Source organism: Zingiber officinale, chromosome 3A (assembly GCF_018446385.1).
Source record: "Zingiber officinale cultivar Zhangliang chromosome 3A, Zo_v1.1, whole genome shotgun sequence".
Classification (NCBI taxonomy): Eukaryota; Viridiplantae; Streptophyta; class Magnoliopsida; order Zingiberales; family Zingiberaceae; genus Zingiber; species Zingiber officinale.
Genome location: NC_055990.1, coordinates 138,423,877 through 138,437,908, shown reverse-complemented (window position 1 = coordinate 138,437,908; position 14,032 = coordinate 138,423,877). Strand labels below are relative to the sequence as shown.

General features: G+C 35.9%; 2 protein-coding genes and 1 non-coding gene across 3 annotated transcripts; 1 reads left to right on the top strand and 2 right to left on the bottom strand.

Moving 5' to 3' along the window:
- Window positions 1-614: 614 nt before the first annotated feature.
- Window positions 615-721, bottom strand: LOC122054360. The gene has a single exon (XR_006132683.1). It is a non-coding gene; the product is annotated as a small nucleolar RNA R71 (small nucleolar RNA).
- Window positions 722-1,840: 1,119 nt separating this feature from the next.
- LOC122050698 (transcription factor RSL2-like) lies at window positions 1,841-2,910 on the top strand. Its single transcript, XM_042611584.1, has 4 exons — window positions 1,841-2,266; window positions 2,341-2,460; window positions 2,526-2,591; window positions 2,662-2,910. The coding sequence occupies exons 1-4, from the start codon at window positions 1,841-1,843 to the stop codon at window positions 2,908-2,910; spliced, it is 861 nt and encodes a 286-aa protein (XP_042467518.1).
- Window positions 2,911-10,943: 8,033 nt separating this feature from the next.
- Window positions 10,944-13,720, bottom strand: LOC122050697. Its single transcript, XM_042611583.1, has 5 exons — window positions 13,643-13,720; window positions 13,456-13,540; window positions 13,250-13,340; window positions 12,476-12,918; window positions 10,944-11,371 (listed from the first exon to the last, which is right to left on the bottom strand). The coding sequence occupies exons 1-5, from the start codon at window positions 13,718-13,720 to the stop codon at window positions 10,944-10,946; spliced, it is 1,125 nt and encodes a 374-aa protein (XP_042467517.1).
- Between the last annotated feature and the right edge of the window lie 312 nt (window positions 13,721-14,032).

Below are 14,032 nucleotides of genomic sequence, written 5' to 3'. Positions count from 1 at the left end.
AGGGTTTTCTGCTATCTAGAGTTACCACCACCTAGGACCTAAGGTTACCCCCCCCCTTTTAGGATTTTCCACCACCTAGGGTTACCACCCCCTAGGACCTAAGGTTGTCGCCCCTTAGGGTTTCCCTCCACCTAGGGTTACTACCCCCTAGGACCTAAGGTTACTACCCCTTAGGATTTTCCACCTACCTAACCGCAGTTAGGACTTTCTTGCAAACTCATTCAACATATCAGATAACAAATAACCTTAACTTTGAATCCCTTTACCATTATCAAAACTTGGGTTCGATCGTCGGATGTTTCCCGCACCAACACCATTAGGGCCAATAATTTTGAAATCATGTTTGCGATAATTTCTATAGTTTAGCAGAATCAGTTTGGGGGTGAAGATCCACCGAGAACCCAAATCAACACTTAGAGGTTTTCTATGAGATATGTAGCATAATGAAAATGAATGACGTTCCAGCTGAGATGATAAGATTGCTTCTGTTTGGCTTTTCTTTGAAGGGCAGAGCAAAAGTTTGGCTCAATTCTTTGCCTGCTAATTGTATAATAACATGGGAGCAGTGTGAACAAAGATTATTGGAGAAGTTCAATCCGCCAAGCCAAACAGCTCCTATGAGAAATCTTATTGCAAGCTTCAGGCAAAATGACGAGGAATCCTTATTTGAAGCTTGGGATAGATTCAAGGGAATGCTAAGATTATACCCCTATCATGGATTGGAGAAATGACTAGCGATACACATTTTCTACAATGACATCAATTATCAAACTAAAATTTCCTTAGACTTTGTAGTTGGTGGAACACTAATGAACAAAGGACTTGATGGAGCAAAAGAGATCATTGAAAGTGTAACACTAAACCATCATTTGTGGGCATCAAAGCGTAGTGGCAACCCAATCAAAATCCCAGGAAAGTATGATGTGGATGCTTTAAATTTAATTTCTTCGAAGATGGACACCCTAACAAAAAGATTTGATTTGATGAATACAAATCCGATGAATGCTATTATCACAAATTATGAAGTGTGTGTAGATACGAAACATATAAAAGAAGTTTACCCATTTGGAGATATTACTACACAGAGTTGGTTCAAATTAAACAAGTTGATGCAATTAACAACTTCAATGCAATGCCAAACAACCTGTACTCAAACACATACAACTCGAGATGGAGGAATCATCCAAATTTCCCCTATAACAATCAAGATCAAGGACAATCATCTGAGTATCAACAAACTACCAACCTTTAATAGAAAAGATACTTGAAGAAATGCAAGCTACTTAGTAGGGAATGAGGAATGATATCAAACAACTTAATGTGAGATGGAAAATGCCGAGAAATATTTGAAAGTGCTTGACAATCAAGTAATTTGTAAACAAATTACTGAGAATGATCCTAACTCTCTATGATTTTTGAAAAAAAAAAAAGAAAAAAAAAACATCTAGCCGTGTTGATTATCTTGACAATGACTTCACGCGTTCCAGTTCGGGGAATCTCTAAGATCATGCTCACCTCTTTCTCCTTAACTATCTTTATTTTAATCAAAACCACACACCTACCTTACTCTCCCATAAATTCCATGCAAATCTCCTCATTATCAATTTTTAATATTAATGATAGCAATTTGCATCTCATCTTAACCATTCTCAGCAAATCAAATTCTCTAACCAGGTTATCAGAAAAAGTCAATGGATGTTATTTGTCAAGCACAGGCAATTATGAGTGCTTAATTTGGTCAACCCATCTCACTTGCATCAAGCTTTTCCTCTGCTTGTATAAAACTACCTGCGACACATTGCAACACACTCCAATCTCTCCATTTGACCAAGTCCAGAGAATGGAGTGCTCATTGGAAGATGACTCTGCAATGCTGGCACACTTGATGGAGCAAGATTTCCCTGATCCAAGCTTTGAACTCCCACTTTGTTCTTCTTCTTCTTCTGCCATTGCTGATTCCTCCTCTTCTTATTGCTACTATTACTCGTCTGAAATCGAAAACATCGGTTCTTACAAGGAATTCTGTGCTCCGCATTGTGGATATAGTGGCGATGGCTTTTGTGTGAATGAAACAGATGCAGCTCTAAGAGTTCCAGGGCCACCAGTTTGTGCTTCTTCAATTGGAGATTTAGCCCATTTGAGTGAAGATGCAAGCAGCAGTGAGATTGGACAGCCTATTTCAATGCTGCAGGCTAAGCGAAATGGTAGAGCTTCAGTCGACGGTGTCTCCTCTGAAACCTTGAGGAAGAATCAGGTTTCATCGAATGTAAGTTCAAAAGTTTGAGCTGTTAGGAATGAGCTCAATTTATACTTTGTTTAAATGAGTTCGACTAAATGCAGGTCGAAAAGAGTTCACCGTCACCATCGAAGAGGATTCGGAGCCAAACATGGCAAGATGTCAATGAAAGGCAGATGGGGGATCAAGAGCCATCAACTAATCCACAAAGTCTATATGCAAGGGTAAATTTTCCAGCATCGCAAACTGTAAGAGAACAATATTGCTAGCTATTGTTTCATGAATGCAGAAAAGGAGGGAAAGAATCAACGCAAGACTGAAAATTTTGCAGAATCTGGTTCCTAATGGAACTAAAGTGAGTGATAGCTGTCTGATTTCAGACTAGATGAGAAAGAATTGTGAAACTGATTAGCAAAATGGAACAGGTTGACATAAGCACAATGTTGGAGGAAGCTGTCCAATATGTCAAGTTCTTGCAGCTACAGATCAAGGCAAGTAGAACAAACACTTTTGGTCTAAAGATTAAGTTTGCCAAGGCGATCGAACTAAGTTTGTTCTTTCCACGAACACAGCTCCTGAGTTCAGATGAACTGTGGATGTATGCTCCAATAGCTTACAATGGAGTCAACGTAGGACTTGACCTGAAGGTTTCTGCGACACAGGAACAAAAGTAGGAAGGTAGAAGAATGCTCTGAGATCATATAAGCCAACACTTGTATTACACTGGCTCTTTTCCTGAGTAATAAATACTAATGATGCTGACTTTTTAGTATGAGAAGGAATTAAATTTCAAATGCATAAAGAGTGAAGTTTATTGTAAATGTTTGCGTTCTTAAATTGGTCTAATAACATTTGAATTTTTGGCGTGTTGCTGAGAAACTGTTGGTGAAGTAGTAGGCTAGTGCTAAACAACAAGACTAAACTTGAAAAGCTTTAAAAGGAAAGAACGAATGTATTGAACTTTAAATCGTGTTCAAGTACTATTCTTAAGGCTTTATTTGGTATATAAATTATGTAACACAGTGACCAAATATCCTATAGTATTAGATGAAGCTAATTACTTAAATTTTACACTAAGTAAGATAATTCAAAAAATAAAGGAAAAGAGAGCAAGAATGTGTGTTCTTGATTTTCATCCGACTTGGTCTATTTATAGACAATCAAGCACATCATGGAGGTTACCAATAACTTCATGGGGTTTCCCACTAAGTTTACCCACATTTTGGAGTGTTAGTGGGGCCACGTTTCTTTTCTTGATCATGGGTAAAATAGGGGTGCAAATGAATCAAGCCGATTCGTGAGCTTTTCGAGCCAGCTCAAAAATATTTAATTCATATTTGAAATTATCGAATTTGAGATGAACTAGAACATGTTTGAATATTGTTTTGAGCTGAATTCGAATCTATATTATTATGTTTGATTGTTCACGAGTGGCTCGTGAGTCGAACTCGAATCGAATTCTAATTATTTTTACTGTAACAACCCAAATTTCTCCATTTCGAGTCCCAAAAGTAATTTAAAAATATTTAAGAATGTTATAGAAAAATTCTAAAGATTTTAGAAATTTTTAGAGTATTTTTATGCAATTTTTGGAGGTCGTTTGGTATTTTAACTAAATGAAGGAAGTTTCAACAAAAAAATATTCAAGTCGAGATTTGAACTCGCGAGCCACGCCCTTAAGCAAAACGCAGCCAACTAACTGTGCCAGCGGGCTTTGCTGATTACGGAAGGAGTGGATTATATTTAAGTAGTATTTGGTGACAGAAATTTTAGGTATTAAAAGGAAAACTTAGGTTTTAGCCGAAACCTAAATTTTCCTTCCGTTCTCCCTCGCGACGGCGTTTCCCTTTCTCGGGCAAAAACCGCAGCACGCACCTAGGAGACTCCGGCGGCCGGCGAGCTCTCTCCTCCGCAGATTCTTCACAAATCTGAGCTTCTCTCGGCAAGGAGAGCGCGCGGGCACAAGAAGAGGCCGAAAGTTGCAAGTTTCCAAACCCTAGAACCTCCTCCCTCCTTCGGTTGGGGGCTCATCCGAACCCTAGATCTCCCTCTTGGTTGTAAGTACTATTCACCTGTGGTAGGAGTTGCTCCGAGCTTCGATTTGTTTTCTCTGCTTTCGGATTATAGTATACAGAATTGGGATAGCCAGAAGTTTAAGGGTAGCATGCGTTCTTGGGCTTTTCCTCTTAAGTTCTGTTGTAGCAAAAATTTAAGATCATGTTGCTCTATAAAAGTATAAGTATTGTAGTCATTTTAGCTTGTTTTCTGTTGCTGTTGCTGGACATCGGATCTGTTTTAGAAGGGAATGCACGATTCATGCTGGGTTTCGGGAATTTGAAAGGATAGTAAGGTTGTTAAGAGTTTAATAGGAGTCTTTCTTTTAATTGCTAGAGAAATTAGAGGTTGCACATGCCATTTGTATTGCTGGATTTGATTTAGTTGCCCTTTCCTATTAGCAAGTGCGGAACCGGGTTATGCCTTTTCCTATTAGCAAGTGCAAATTTAGTCTAGCTTCTTTAAGCAAGTGCAGATTTGTTTAGGATTTAGTTCTATTTTTTTTAATAGCATTGCAAATTTAGTTTGCTTGGTTATTTTATAAACATGAGCAGTTTGTGATCTGTTGTTATGTGAGCATGTGCAGAATATCCTTTTACTGTCAGTAGAAGCAACCTTTTCTTACACTTTGCATAGTTGGAAATAATTTAACATGGGTAGATTTAGTGATGCATGCTTTATATCACGTGTAGATGCTTGATAGCAGCAGTAACCTTTTTATATTTCGGTTTCCATGAAAGGTGCTTATTTCCAATTATGTTAATGATTTTATTTGGTTCTATAGTTCTGTGAAGGTTGGGAATTGTATAGCTTGAAAGGTTGGTTGGGTTCTTTGCATTTCAGTTGTTTAGTTTCTTTTGCATTTCAACATGCAATTCAGTTTTAGAATTTCACAGCTTTGCTCTATTTTATAGCATGCTTAGAGAGTTTAGACTTGCTTTCCTTGATTTATGTTTATTGTAGCATGCTTAGAGAGTTCAGCCTTGTTTTAGCAAGAACAACCCTATTAGTTAGGATTTCAATTTACCCGAACAACATATATATATAGTGTACCTTGTAGCTTAGTTTTCTTGCTACTAAAAAGGGCAAGAACAACCCTTTATTTAGTTAGAATGAGTTTAACATTTTCCTTGCTACTCAGAAAGGCAAGAACAACCTTCATTTAAAGTATGTAGTGTTAGTTTCTTGAATTTCTTGAACATGAACAACTATTAAGTTTATCTTGTAGTTTGATTTGCTTGCTTTATTTTTATAGCATGCTCAGTTAGTTGCAATTTTCTACTTGTTAGATACACTTGCAGTATTTGAATAGCATGAGCAGTATTGAATTATAATTTAGTTTCTAGTTTCTTGTTTTTATACATATACATATATGTGCTAGTTAGCTTTTAATAGCTCTTTAATCTGAAGCATATAGTTAGTTGTTTTTGCTATTTTAATAAGATGAATAGCCATGTATTTTAGTGGAATAATTATGTGCCCTATTAAACCTTTTGAGGATTATGGGTAACTACAAGTAAGAAAAAGACCAAGGTCTAATTAGAAAAGATAACAAGTAAATTAAAGTAAGAGGCTAGTACCCGACTTCCGAGGTTGTCGTTAAACAAATCCAGGTGACCAATTCCGAGGTCTTGGCCCTGGTAAGACCGAGGTCTTTATCCTCATAGGACTGGAGGCTCGCTACCTCATTCACTATTAGAGAGCGCGCATAAGATCGTACTAAGTCTGGGCCCAAGAAAGAAAAGAAGAAAGTTAAGAATTAATTTCAAGTATAAAGCTATAAGTAAATGAAACAAGTATCACCTATGTTTAGAACTAGCCAAGAATAGCTCTTTTAATTCTAAGCATATCGTATTAGTTTTCATTTGCATTCCTTATGAGTTTATTGAGCATGATTAACTTTATTTCTAGCATGTAGATTTATTCTTATATCATGAGTATGCAGATTATTTTAGTGATTTGCTATAGATGAGCATGTTTAGCTTTTCTTTTTAGCATTTCAGTTTAAGCATCCTTTGCATCTTATGCACTTTGAGTTTTTGTGAGATAGTTTAGTACTTACTAAGCGTTTTGCTTATAGATTTATTTTTCCTCCTATTGCAGATAAAGGAAAAGCTAAAGTATAAAGAGGAAGGCGACAAGGAGATGCGTGATGGATGGTGTGTGATATTGGACTATGGGAGAGATCTGGGAACATTATTAAGTTATTTTGAGTTTTGGTGAAAACATTTGAGACTGTATCATTTATTTTAGGTCCTTGAGATTATCTTTGGTTCTAGATTGCATGCTATAATGTAATTGTTAGTTAGTACTTTGATGCTTTCTTGAGTTATAGTTTTGATGTTTCTGTTAGTATAGTTATGTTATAAATGCATGTGATGTATGTATTGGATTTTAGTCCACTGAACAGTAGATACTCTGTCGAAATTTTAAGTTTTCTAGAAACATTTAGTACAGCTTACTACACTAGTTGTTTTAAAATTACTGCGTGAGTTGTTTGATATATGTTCTAGCCGCCTGTGGCTGATGTATATAGTGTTTGTATCTCAGTTTAAGGTCACCGGTACAGGGGAGACTTTGTCGAAATTTTTTTGTAGGGATTCCTCGTGATTTCGATCACACCGGTTAAGTAGAGTTAGTAGTTAAGTAACGGTCATCCATAGAGTGTAGTAGTAGTAAGAAGGGTGGTCGTTACATTTACATAATTTTAACTTAAATATATTTAAATTAAGGTTTGAATAATTTGAACCGAATTCAAATTTCAGGCATTTTAAATTATAGTTTGAATATGCTCGAATCAAGGTTCGAATAATTCGAATTGAACTCTAGCTCGAATTTTATTTTGAATCGAGCTTGATCCAAAAGTATTTGTATTTTTTAGCTTCGAATCGCGTTATGAATATCATATATATTTTCGAGCTCGAATTCAAATATCAATATTTTCATATTATTTGCCTCAATTTGATTTGTTTGCACCCCTAGAGTAAAACATGGATTAAGACATGTTATGAAAAACTGCTGAAATAGCTATCAAGTTGCTACTTGACCTCCTTAATCTAGAAAAAAGTCAGGACTTATTTTCCTTGAGTCGTAAGTTTTGGTCATTTCAACATCATTCTGTTAAGCTCTAAAAGTCGTGACTTTTGCCTTCAAGTCTCGACTTTTAGTCATTTTCATTTATTTAAAATATCAAACAATCCTCCGTCATTTTCAATAATTGAAAATGCTTTATTCATGGATTATAAAACACATCTTGATAATTTGTGCATCAATAATGATATGTTTCGATTGAACCATTATTTTAGTGATAGTTTCTTAGAAGTATGTAAATCAGTCTGGCAGCTAAGCTTTGAACCAAAAGTTTATGTAACAAACTGCATGAACCATCACACACATATTCACTTTCCAATTGTTATAAATAGCATACACTTTGAATAATGCTGCAATCCTTTCATGAATGTGTCAAAGTTTAAGTCCAAAACTTTAATAGATAATTAAATCCTACATTCATACAGGCAAGTTCTCAAATGCCCTCGTCATTTGTGGCATTTTCTGAGACTAATTAAGAATCACTAAGTTCATCCTCACTTTACTAGCAGAAATTTAAACACTTATTTTTGATATAAACACTTATCAATATAATGGGACTGTGAGAGTAGGATTGATCCTTATTTTCCTTGGATCTTTATGCTTAGGATAACACCGACTTCTCCCATATCTTTCATATCAAACTTGCTTGATAGCAACTTTTTGGATTCTAAGACTTGTTCTAAATCTGAATCAAAGATCAACATGTCATTCATATACAAATATATTATGACACCTTTGAATACTTGCTGTATATACATTTATCTGATTCATTGATTTGAATCCCCTAGCAAATATTACTTGATCAAATTTTTGATGTCATTGCTTTGAAGCTTGGTTTAAGTGTATATAATAACTTCACAAGTTTACACACTTTGTGCTCTTGTCCAGGTACCACAAACCCTTCGGGTTGTTTCATATACATCTCTTCATCTAATTCACCATTCAAAAATACAATTTTAACATCCATTTGGTTGATTTCACATTTTTGGATTGATGCAATTGCAAATAGTACCCTTTTGGTAGCTATCCTTGCAACTAGTGAGTATGTATCAAAATAATCAGGTCCTATTTTTGGGTATAGGCTTTGGCTACCAATTTAGCCATATATTTATCTATAGTTCCATCTACTTTCATTTTTTTTTTTAAAAAAAAAAAATTCCATTTACAAGCCACTAGCTTAGAATAGGGAGGAAAATTCACTAGAACCCAAGTATTATTTGACAATATTGAGTCTATTTCATCATGGATCGTCTCTTTCCAAAATGATGCATCTTGTGATTTCATAGCTTCATCATATGTTCTAAGATCATCTTTTGTATTAAAATAGAAGGCTATTTGTTACTTAATTCATTTCTTATACCTTCAATAAGATAAGTAACAAAATATATATAGACCAAATGATTTGGCCTTTTTGCCCTTTTGCTTCTTCTTAGCTCAATTACCTTGTTTTGGTCATTTGAGTTAGCAACTTCATCATTTCACAAGTCATTGTTTATGTTCTTAGAAATAGAACTGAATATTTGTTCATCAAAGATTGTATCTCTTGATTCTATGTTCAATTACTAAGAACCTATAGGCTTTGCTATTTTGTGCATAGCCTATAAAGATGTAATCTACATCTCTTTCTTCCAATTTTCTCTTTTTGGGTTTAGTAAGCCTCACAATGGCTCTATAGCCCCACACTTTTAAGTGTTTGAGGTTAGGCTTCCTTATGTGCCAAATTTCTTAAGGGGTTATTAAAATTCTTTTATTTGGTACTCTATTGAGTATATAACAAGCTGTAAGTACAACTTCATCTTGTTGGTCCCCTGGCGGCCGGCTAAAGAGGGAGTGAATAGCTTGCACAATAAGAAAATAAAAAATCCTTTCTCGACTTATAGCTTTATACTTAACACTTACATAAATAAAATAAAAGATTAAAAGTGTTAGTATTAGCCCTAGTACCAATTATGAGATCCTTTTGTATCATATTTAATTATTAATAAAGGCAAAATTGGTTATTATATTTACTTCAATTCATTGCCAAATGAATAAGTATAATAATGTCCTAAAATAGGAGGTTCTAATCCACAACATATCAATTGGTTGCATTAATGGTGAGATATTGTAGATATACATAGAACACTACTCTTAACTATTCCTAATCAAACATTAATATGAAAGGACAATATTAATGCATTAAGACTAGTATGTAGGTCAACGGATGACTTAATCTCACAAGTCTTGAATATGAGATATTAGGTTGACATATGAGTATATATTATAGAATATATACTGGATAACCCACCATGAGAATGTTTCATGGATCATTATATGAGTGTCATAAACATTCTCATGTGACTATTAGTATGAATAATCCTTAGACCTGAAATCACTACGGTTCCCTACATACGAAGTTGTATACTTTGGTATCAACAAACGTCACCCGTAACAGGGTGGACCATAAAGTCGATCACTAGTTATGCAGAGGGATGTGAGTGATATAGATGGGATCTATCCCTTCCATATAACAGAAGTGATATCTGTGAGCCCCTTGATTAGTAAGACACAAGAATGCATGATCATGCTTAAATGAGTCAATATACAATATTGAGCATATTTGATTGAGTGTCTTGACTTAGAGATTAAGAACACAAAGATCGATAAGAGGATGCCACAGTCTATGTCTCATTGATCAATCTAGATATCAAGAATAGAATGATTGAGTCATAAAAGATAATAGCAACGAAAAGGTTAAGTCAGATCTCGACATTCTCGTCACTTGGGTAGCAATGATGCCTTGTTAGATGTCACTCATTGCTTATGTATCTAAATGTTGAATTGGATACATTGCTAACGTTACGAGAACCTATTGGGTCACACACAAAGAACAAGTCAATGGAGATGGATTCATATGATGGATCATTGGATTAAATCTAATTCAAATTAGACTCAATTAGATCCAACTATTGGATTAAGTCCAATTTGAATTAGACTTATTTAGTCAATTGAATTGATGATTAATGAGTTGGACTTATTAAATGATTTCATGAATTTGAATTCATGAAGAAAGAGGAGTGTACAACTTGAATTACTCATGCATTGGATGCATTGGATGAAGAGTGAACAATTTGAATTGCTCATGTATTGGATGCATTGGATTCATTGGATGAAGATAAATATTAATGTCAATTAAGGCAACTGACATTAAGGCATGAGGTAATTTCATTTTTTGGGGAAGGTAAATGTATTTTACTCCCAAAAAGAACAAAATACAGTCATATGATGTCTACAAAGTGCATAAGAGGTTTATGACTTTGTATGACACCATTAAACAAACTCCATACATAACATCACACATCAAGACCTCACTAGTGTCTACAAAGTACCAAACATGACTTGGACTTTATATAATACTCGAGCATATCACAAAGCGTTACCACACATTACAAAAGAATTACTTGATATCTACAAAGCGCCAAACATGAACTTAGACTTTGTGAAATATCTTCTCAAAGCAAGGAACAACATTCTCAAATCGACTCATGTTACGTGTGTTCCATACGAGATAAATCATGGAAGATCAGGCAAGATGTCTTGCTTTCATTTGCCGCCCTTTACCTTTGTAATGTTGTCGAAATGTATCGAGAAAGGAGGTCATATTGGTGATGTCAAAAGTGATACCCATCCATGTCTTGACTTTATCAAGTAGAGGCTTGACAATCTCACGATCAAAGAAAATATGATTATTGGATTCACCTTGTTGGTGACACAACGTACATAATTTGTTGGACTCATAAGAGATGGTGTCCGCCATTCTTAGTCTTCCATGAGCAAGTAACCAAGATGTAAACCTATGCTTGGGCAAAATATATGGCTTCCATATCACCGAAAACCAATCCACTTTAGCTGCTTTTGGACGGAAAAACTCATATGCCAAAGCCGACCCTTTATTTTCCCCCGCAAACCACTCTATCATTTTCATGTTTGCGGCGCTAATGAGGTAGTTCGCTGTACAAGTTCATCACGGATAAAAAGTAAGCGTTTAATAAGGGGGAAGTCCGAAGGCTTACTCCTCCATTGCCAAAAGTCCATATTTCGGAGATAGTGATGATGAACCCATCGAACCCAAAGATACTCACTTCGATTTTGAATATTCCATAGAATCCGACATAAGAGAGACATATTCCATGTTTGCAAATCACATAAACCATATCCTTCTTCTTCTTTGGGTAGACATATAGAAGCCCATGAGATTGGTGGATGTTTTGTTGACCATACAAAGGAATGAGAGATGCCATAAATCTTGTCAATAACACCACTTGGTATTGGAAGGATAGACAACCAAAAACATTCCACTCCTTGAAGTATCGATCGCACAAGTTCTAACCTTTCGGCATGGGAAAGTGTGTGTTTCAGCCAAGATACAACCTTCTTCCTTATGGAGTCAAGAAGTGCCCCATAATTTGCAATCCTCAATTTCTCCGTTGCAAAAGGAATGCCAAGATATCGGAAGGGAAATGTGCCTTGTTGAAAACCGGTTATGTGTAGTAGCTCCTCCCATAGTTGTTTACTAACCCTGGCCATATATAAGTTGGATTTCAACAGATTTGCTCGAAGGCCCGCTTTATCACCAAAAACCTTTAGACAATCCATAATAAGGTTAAGAGTAGAAGCATCGGCTCTTGCAAACAACAAGAGGTCATCGACATATGCTATATGTGAGTTCCACTTATTTACATTTTAGATGATAATGAAAAGCACTTAACCTTGAAACAACTTTCATAGAATGTGAGAAAACTTCTAAGCATAGGCCAAATAACAAAGGAGAGCGAGGATCACCTTGTCTCAAGCCTCTTCTTGCACTAAAGAAACCATGCAATCCACCATTTAGACTAACGGAGTAAGAGACCGTGGTTATACATTCCATTATCCATCTATAAAATTGTTGGGGAAAATCAAAACCAACAAGTACGGACATAAGAAAACTCCAATCAACCGTATCAAAAGCCTTGCGCAAATCAACTTTGATCATACACCTTAGAGAAACCCGCTTACGAGCATACTACCTCAATAATTCTTGAGCTAAATGAATATTGTCACCTATGGACCGACCTTTGATGAAAACCACTTGAGCCGGATCCAACAATATATCCATAACATTTTCTATTCTTGCCACCAATAGTTTGGAGATAACCTTGTAGAAAATCGTACAACATGAGATGGGCCTAAAATCCATAACTTTTGGAGCATGATCAGATTTAGGGATGAGGGCTATCAAGGTGTGATTCCATTGTTTTAGGAGCTGACCATTAGTGAAGAATTCCCTTATCACCTCAATGAAATCAGCCCCTATGTTGTCCCAAGCCGCCATGAAGAATTTTGCATTGTAACCATCCAGACCAGGAGCTTTATCGGTGCCTATACTAAATAGAGTCTTCTTGATTTCTTCCTCCGTGATTGCAGCTTTGAGGGATGATGCTTGGGCTTGAGATAATTTAGTCCCATGCAAGGAAGAAACATCAATTGGAGAGCTTTGACGGGCTTCACCCAATAGGCTTTGGAAATATTCCACAAATTCCACAGCGACTTCATCCAAACTAGTTGTTTATTCCCTGGATTGTTTGAGCATTTTTTTTGTTATTTCACTTCACCAAGTCATGATAAAATTTGGTGCATCTATCACTATTCTTGAGGTAAATACTCTTGGCACGTTGTTGATAGAAGAGTCTTTCCACCTTCGCTAGCATAATTGCCTTCTTTCTTATTATGCCATAGTCACTTGGGGGCTCACCACCATCAAAAAGGGTTCTTTGAACAACCTCTAACTCTGAATTTGCTCTTGATGCTTTCTCTTTGATATGTTGAAAGTGAAGCTTATCAAGTTACCTTAGTTTACCTTTCAACCGTGTAAGTTTTATCTTGAGAGTAAATTGTGCATTGCCATATACGGGTGCCTCCCATGTATTTGCCACCAAATCTTTGAATCCATCATGCAATGCATGCACACATATTATAAAATTTGAAGGGCCTATTAGAACCTCTCTCTCTTGCAAAAGTTGAAACTATGGTACAAGAGTGGTCCGATAGACAACCTGGGGGCGTAAATTCCACATAACTTTCATAGTCTGCAACAAGCCATTGTGAATTCACCATAGCACGATCTAGCTTGCAAGAAACCTATCCATTTGTCCATGTCAAATGACACCCAATAGAATGAAGATCAACCAAACCACAAGTGTCAACAAAGCACTCCAAATCATGTATCTCATAATTAGAAACCGGTTCTCCACCTTCTTTGTCTTGAATTGCCAATGGTGAGTTATAATCTCCCATAATGAGCCAAGGTTCCACAATCATTTCTCCAAGGAGGGTAAGAGAAGTCCATAGGGGTCTCCTTGTCATGATAGAATGAAATCCATATATAAATGTCACCAAAGAAGACCAAACCGTAATAGAACAACGAACACGGTAATGTATATATTGATCTGATGTGTCGAGAACATCCAAATTGACCCTGTGCATATCCCATAAAAGCAAAATACGACCTCTATTAGAATAAATGAAATTATTTGTCATCCCCATACCTAAGAATTTTCTTCACATGATAACATCTAAGGAGTACTCATTAAGCTTAGTTTCAATGAGTGCTATAATATGAATTGCCTTTTA

What these genes read in the sequence shown, in the direction of transcription:
- LOC122050698 (XM_042611584.1), top strand. Translation starts at nt 1,841, where the DNA reads ATGGAGTGCTCATTGGAAGATGACTCTGCAATGCTGGCACACTTGATG. An exon ending in CACAAAGTCTATATGCAAGG is followed by an intron (nt 2,461 to 2,525) that starts GTAAATTTTCCA and finishes TCATGAATGCAG; the next exon opens with AAAAGGAGGGAAAGAATCAA. An exon ending in TGGTTCCTAATGGAACTAAA is followed by an intron (nt 2,592 to 2,661) that starts GTGAGTGATAGC and finishes AAAATGGAACAG; the next exon opens with GTTGACATAAGCACAATGTT.
- LOC122050697 (XM_042611583.1), bottom strand. Translation starts at nt 13,720, where the DNA reads ATGATTGTGGAACCTTGGCTCATTATGGGAGATTATAACTCACCATTG. An exon ending in ACAAAGAAGGTGGAGAACCG is followed by an intron (nt 13,541 to 13,642) that starts GTTTCTAATTAT and finishes ACAAATGGATAG; the next exon opens with GTTTCTTGCAAGCTAGATCG. An exon ending in TGTGGAATTTACGCCCCCAG is followed by an intron (nt 13,341 to 13,455) that starts GTTGTCTATCGG and finishes ATGGATTCAAAG; the next exon opens with ATTTGGTGGCAAATACATGG.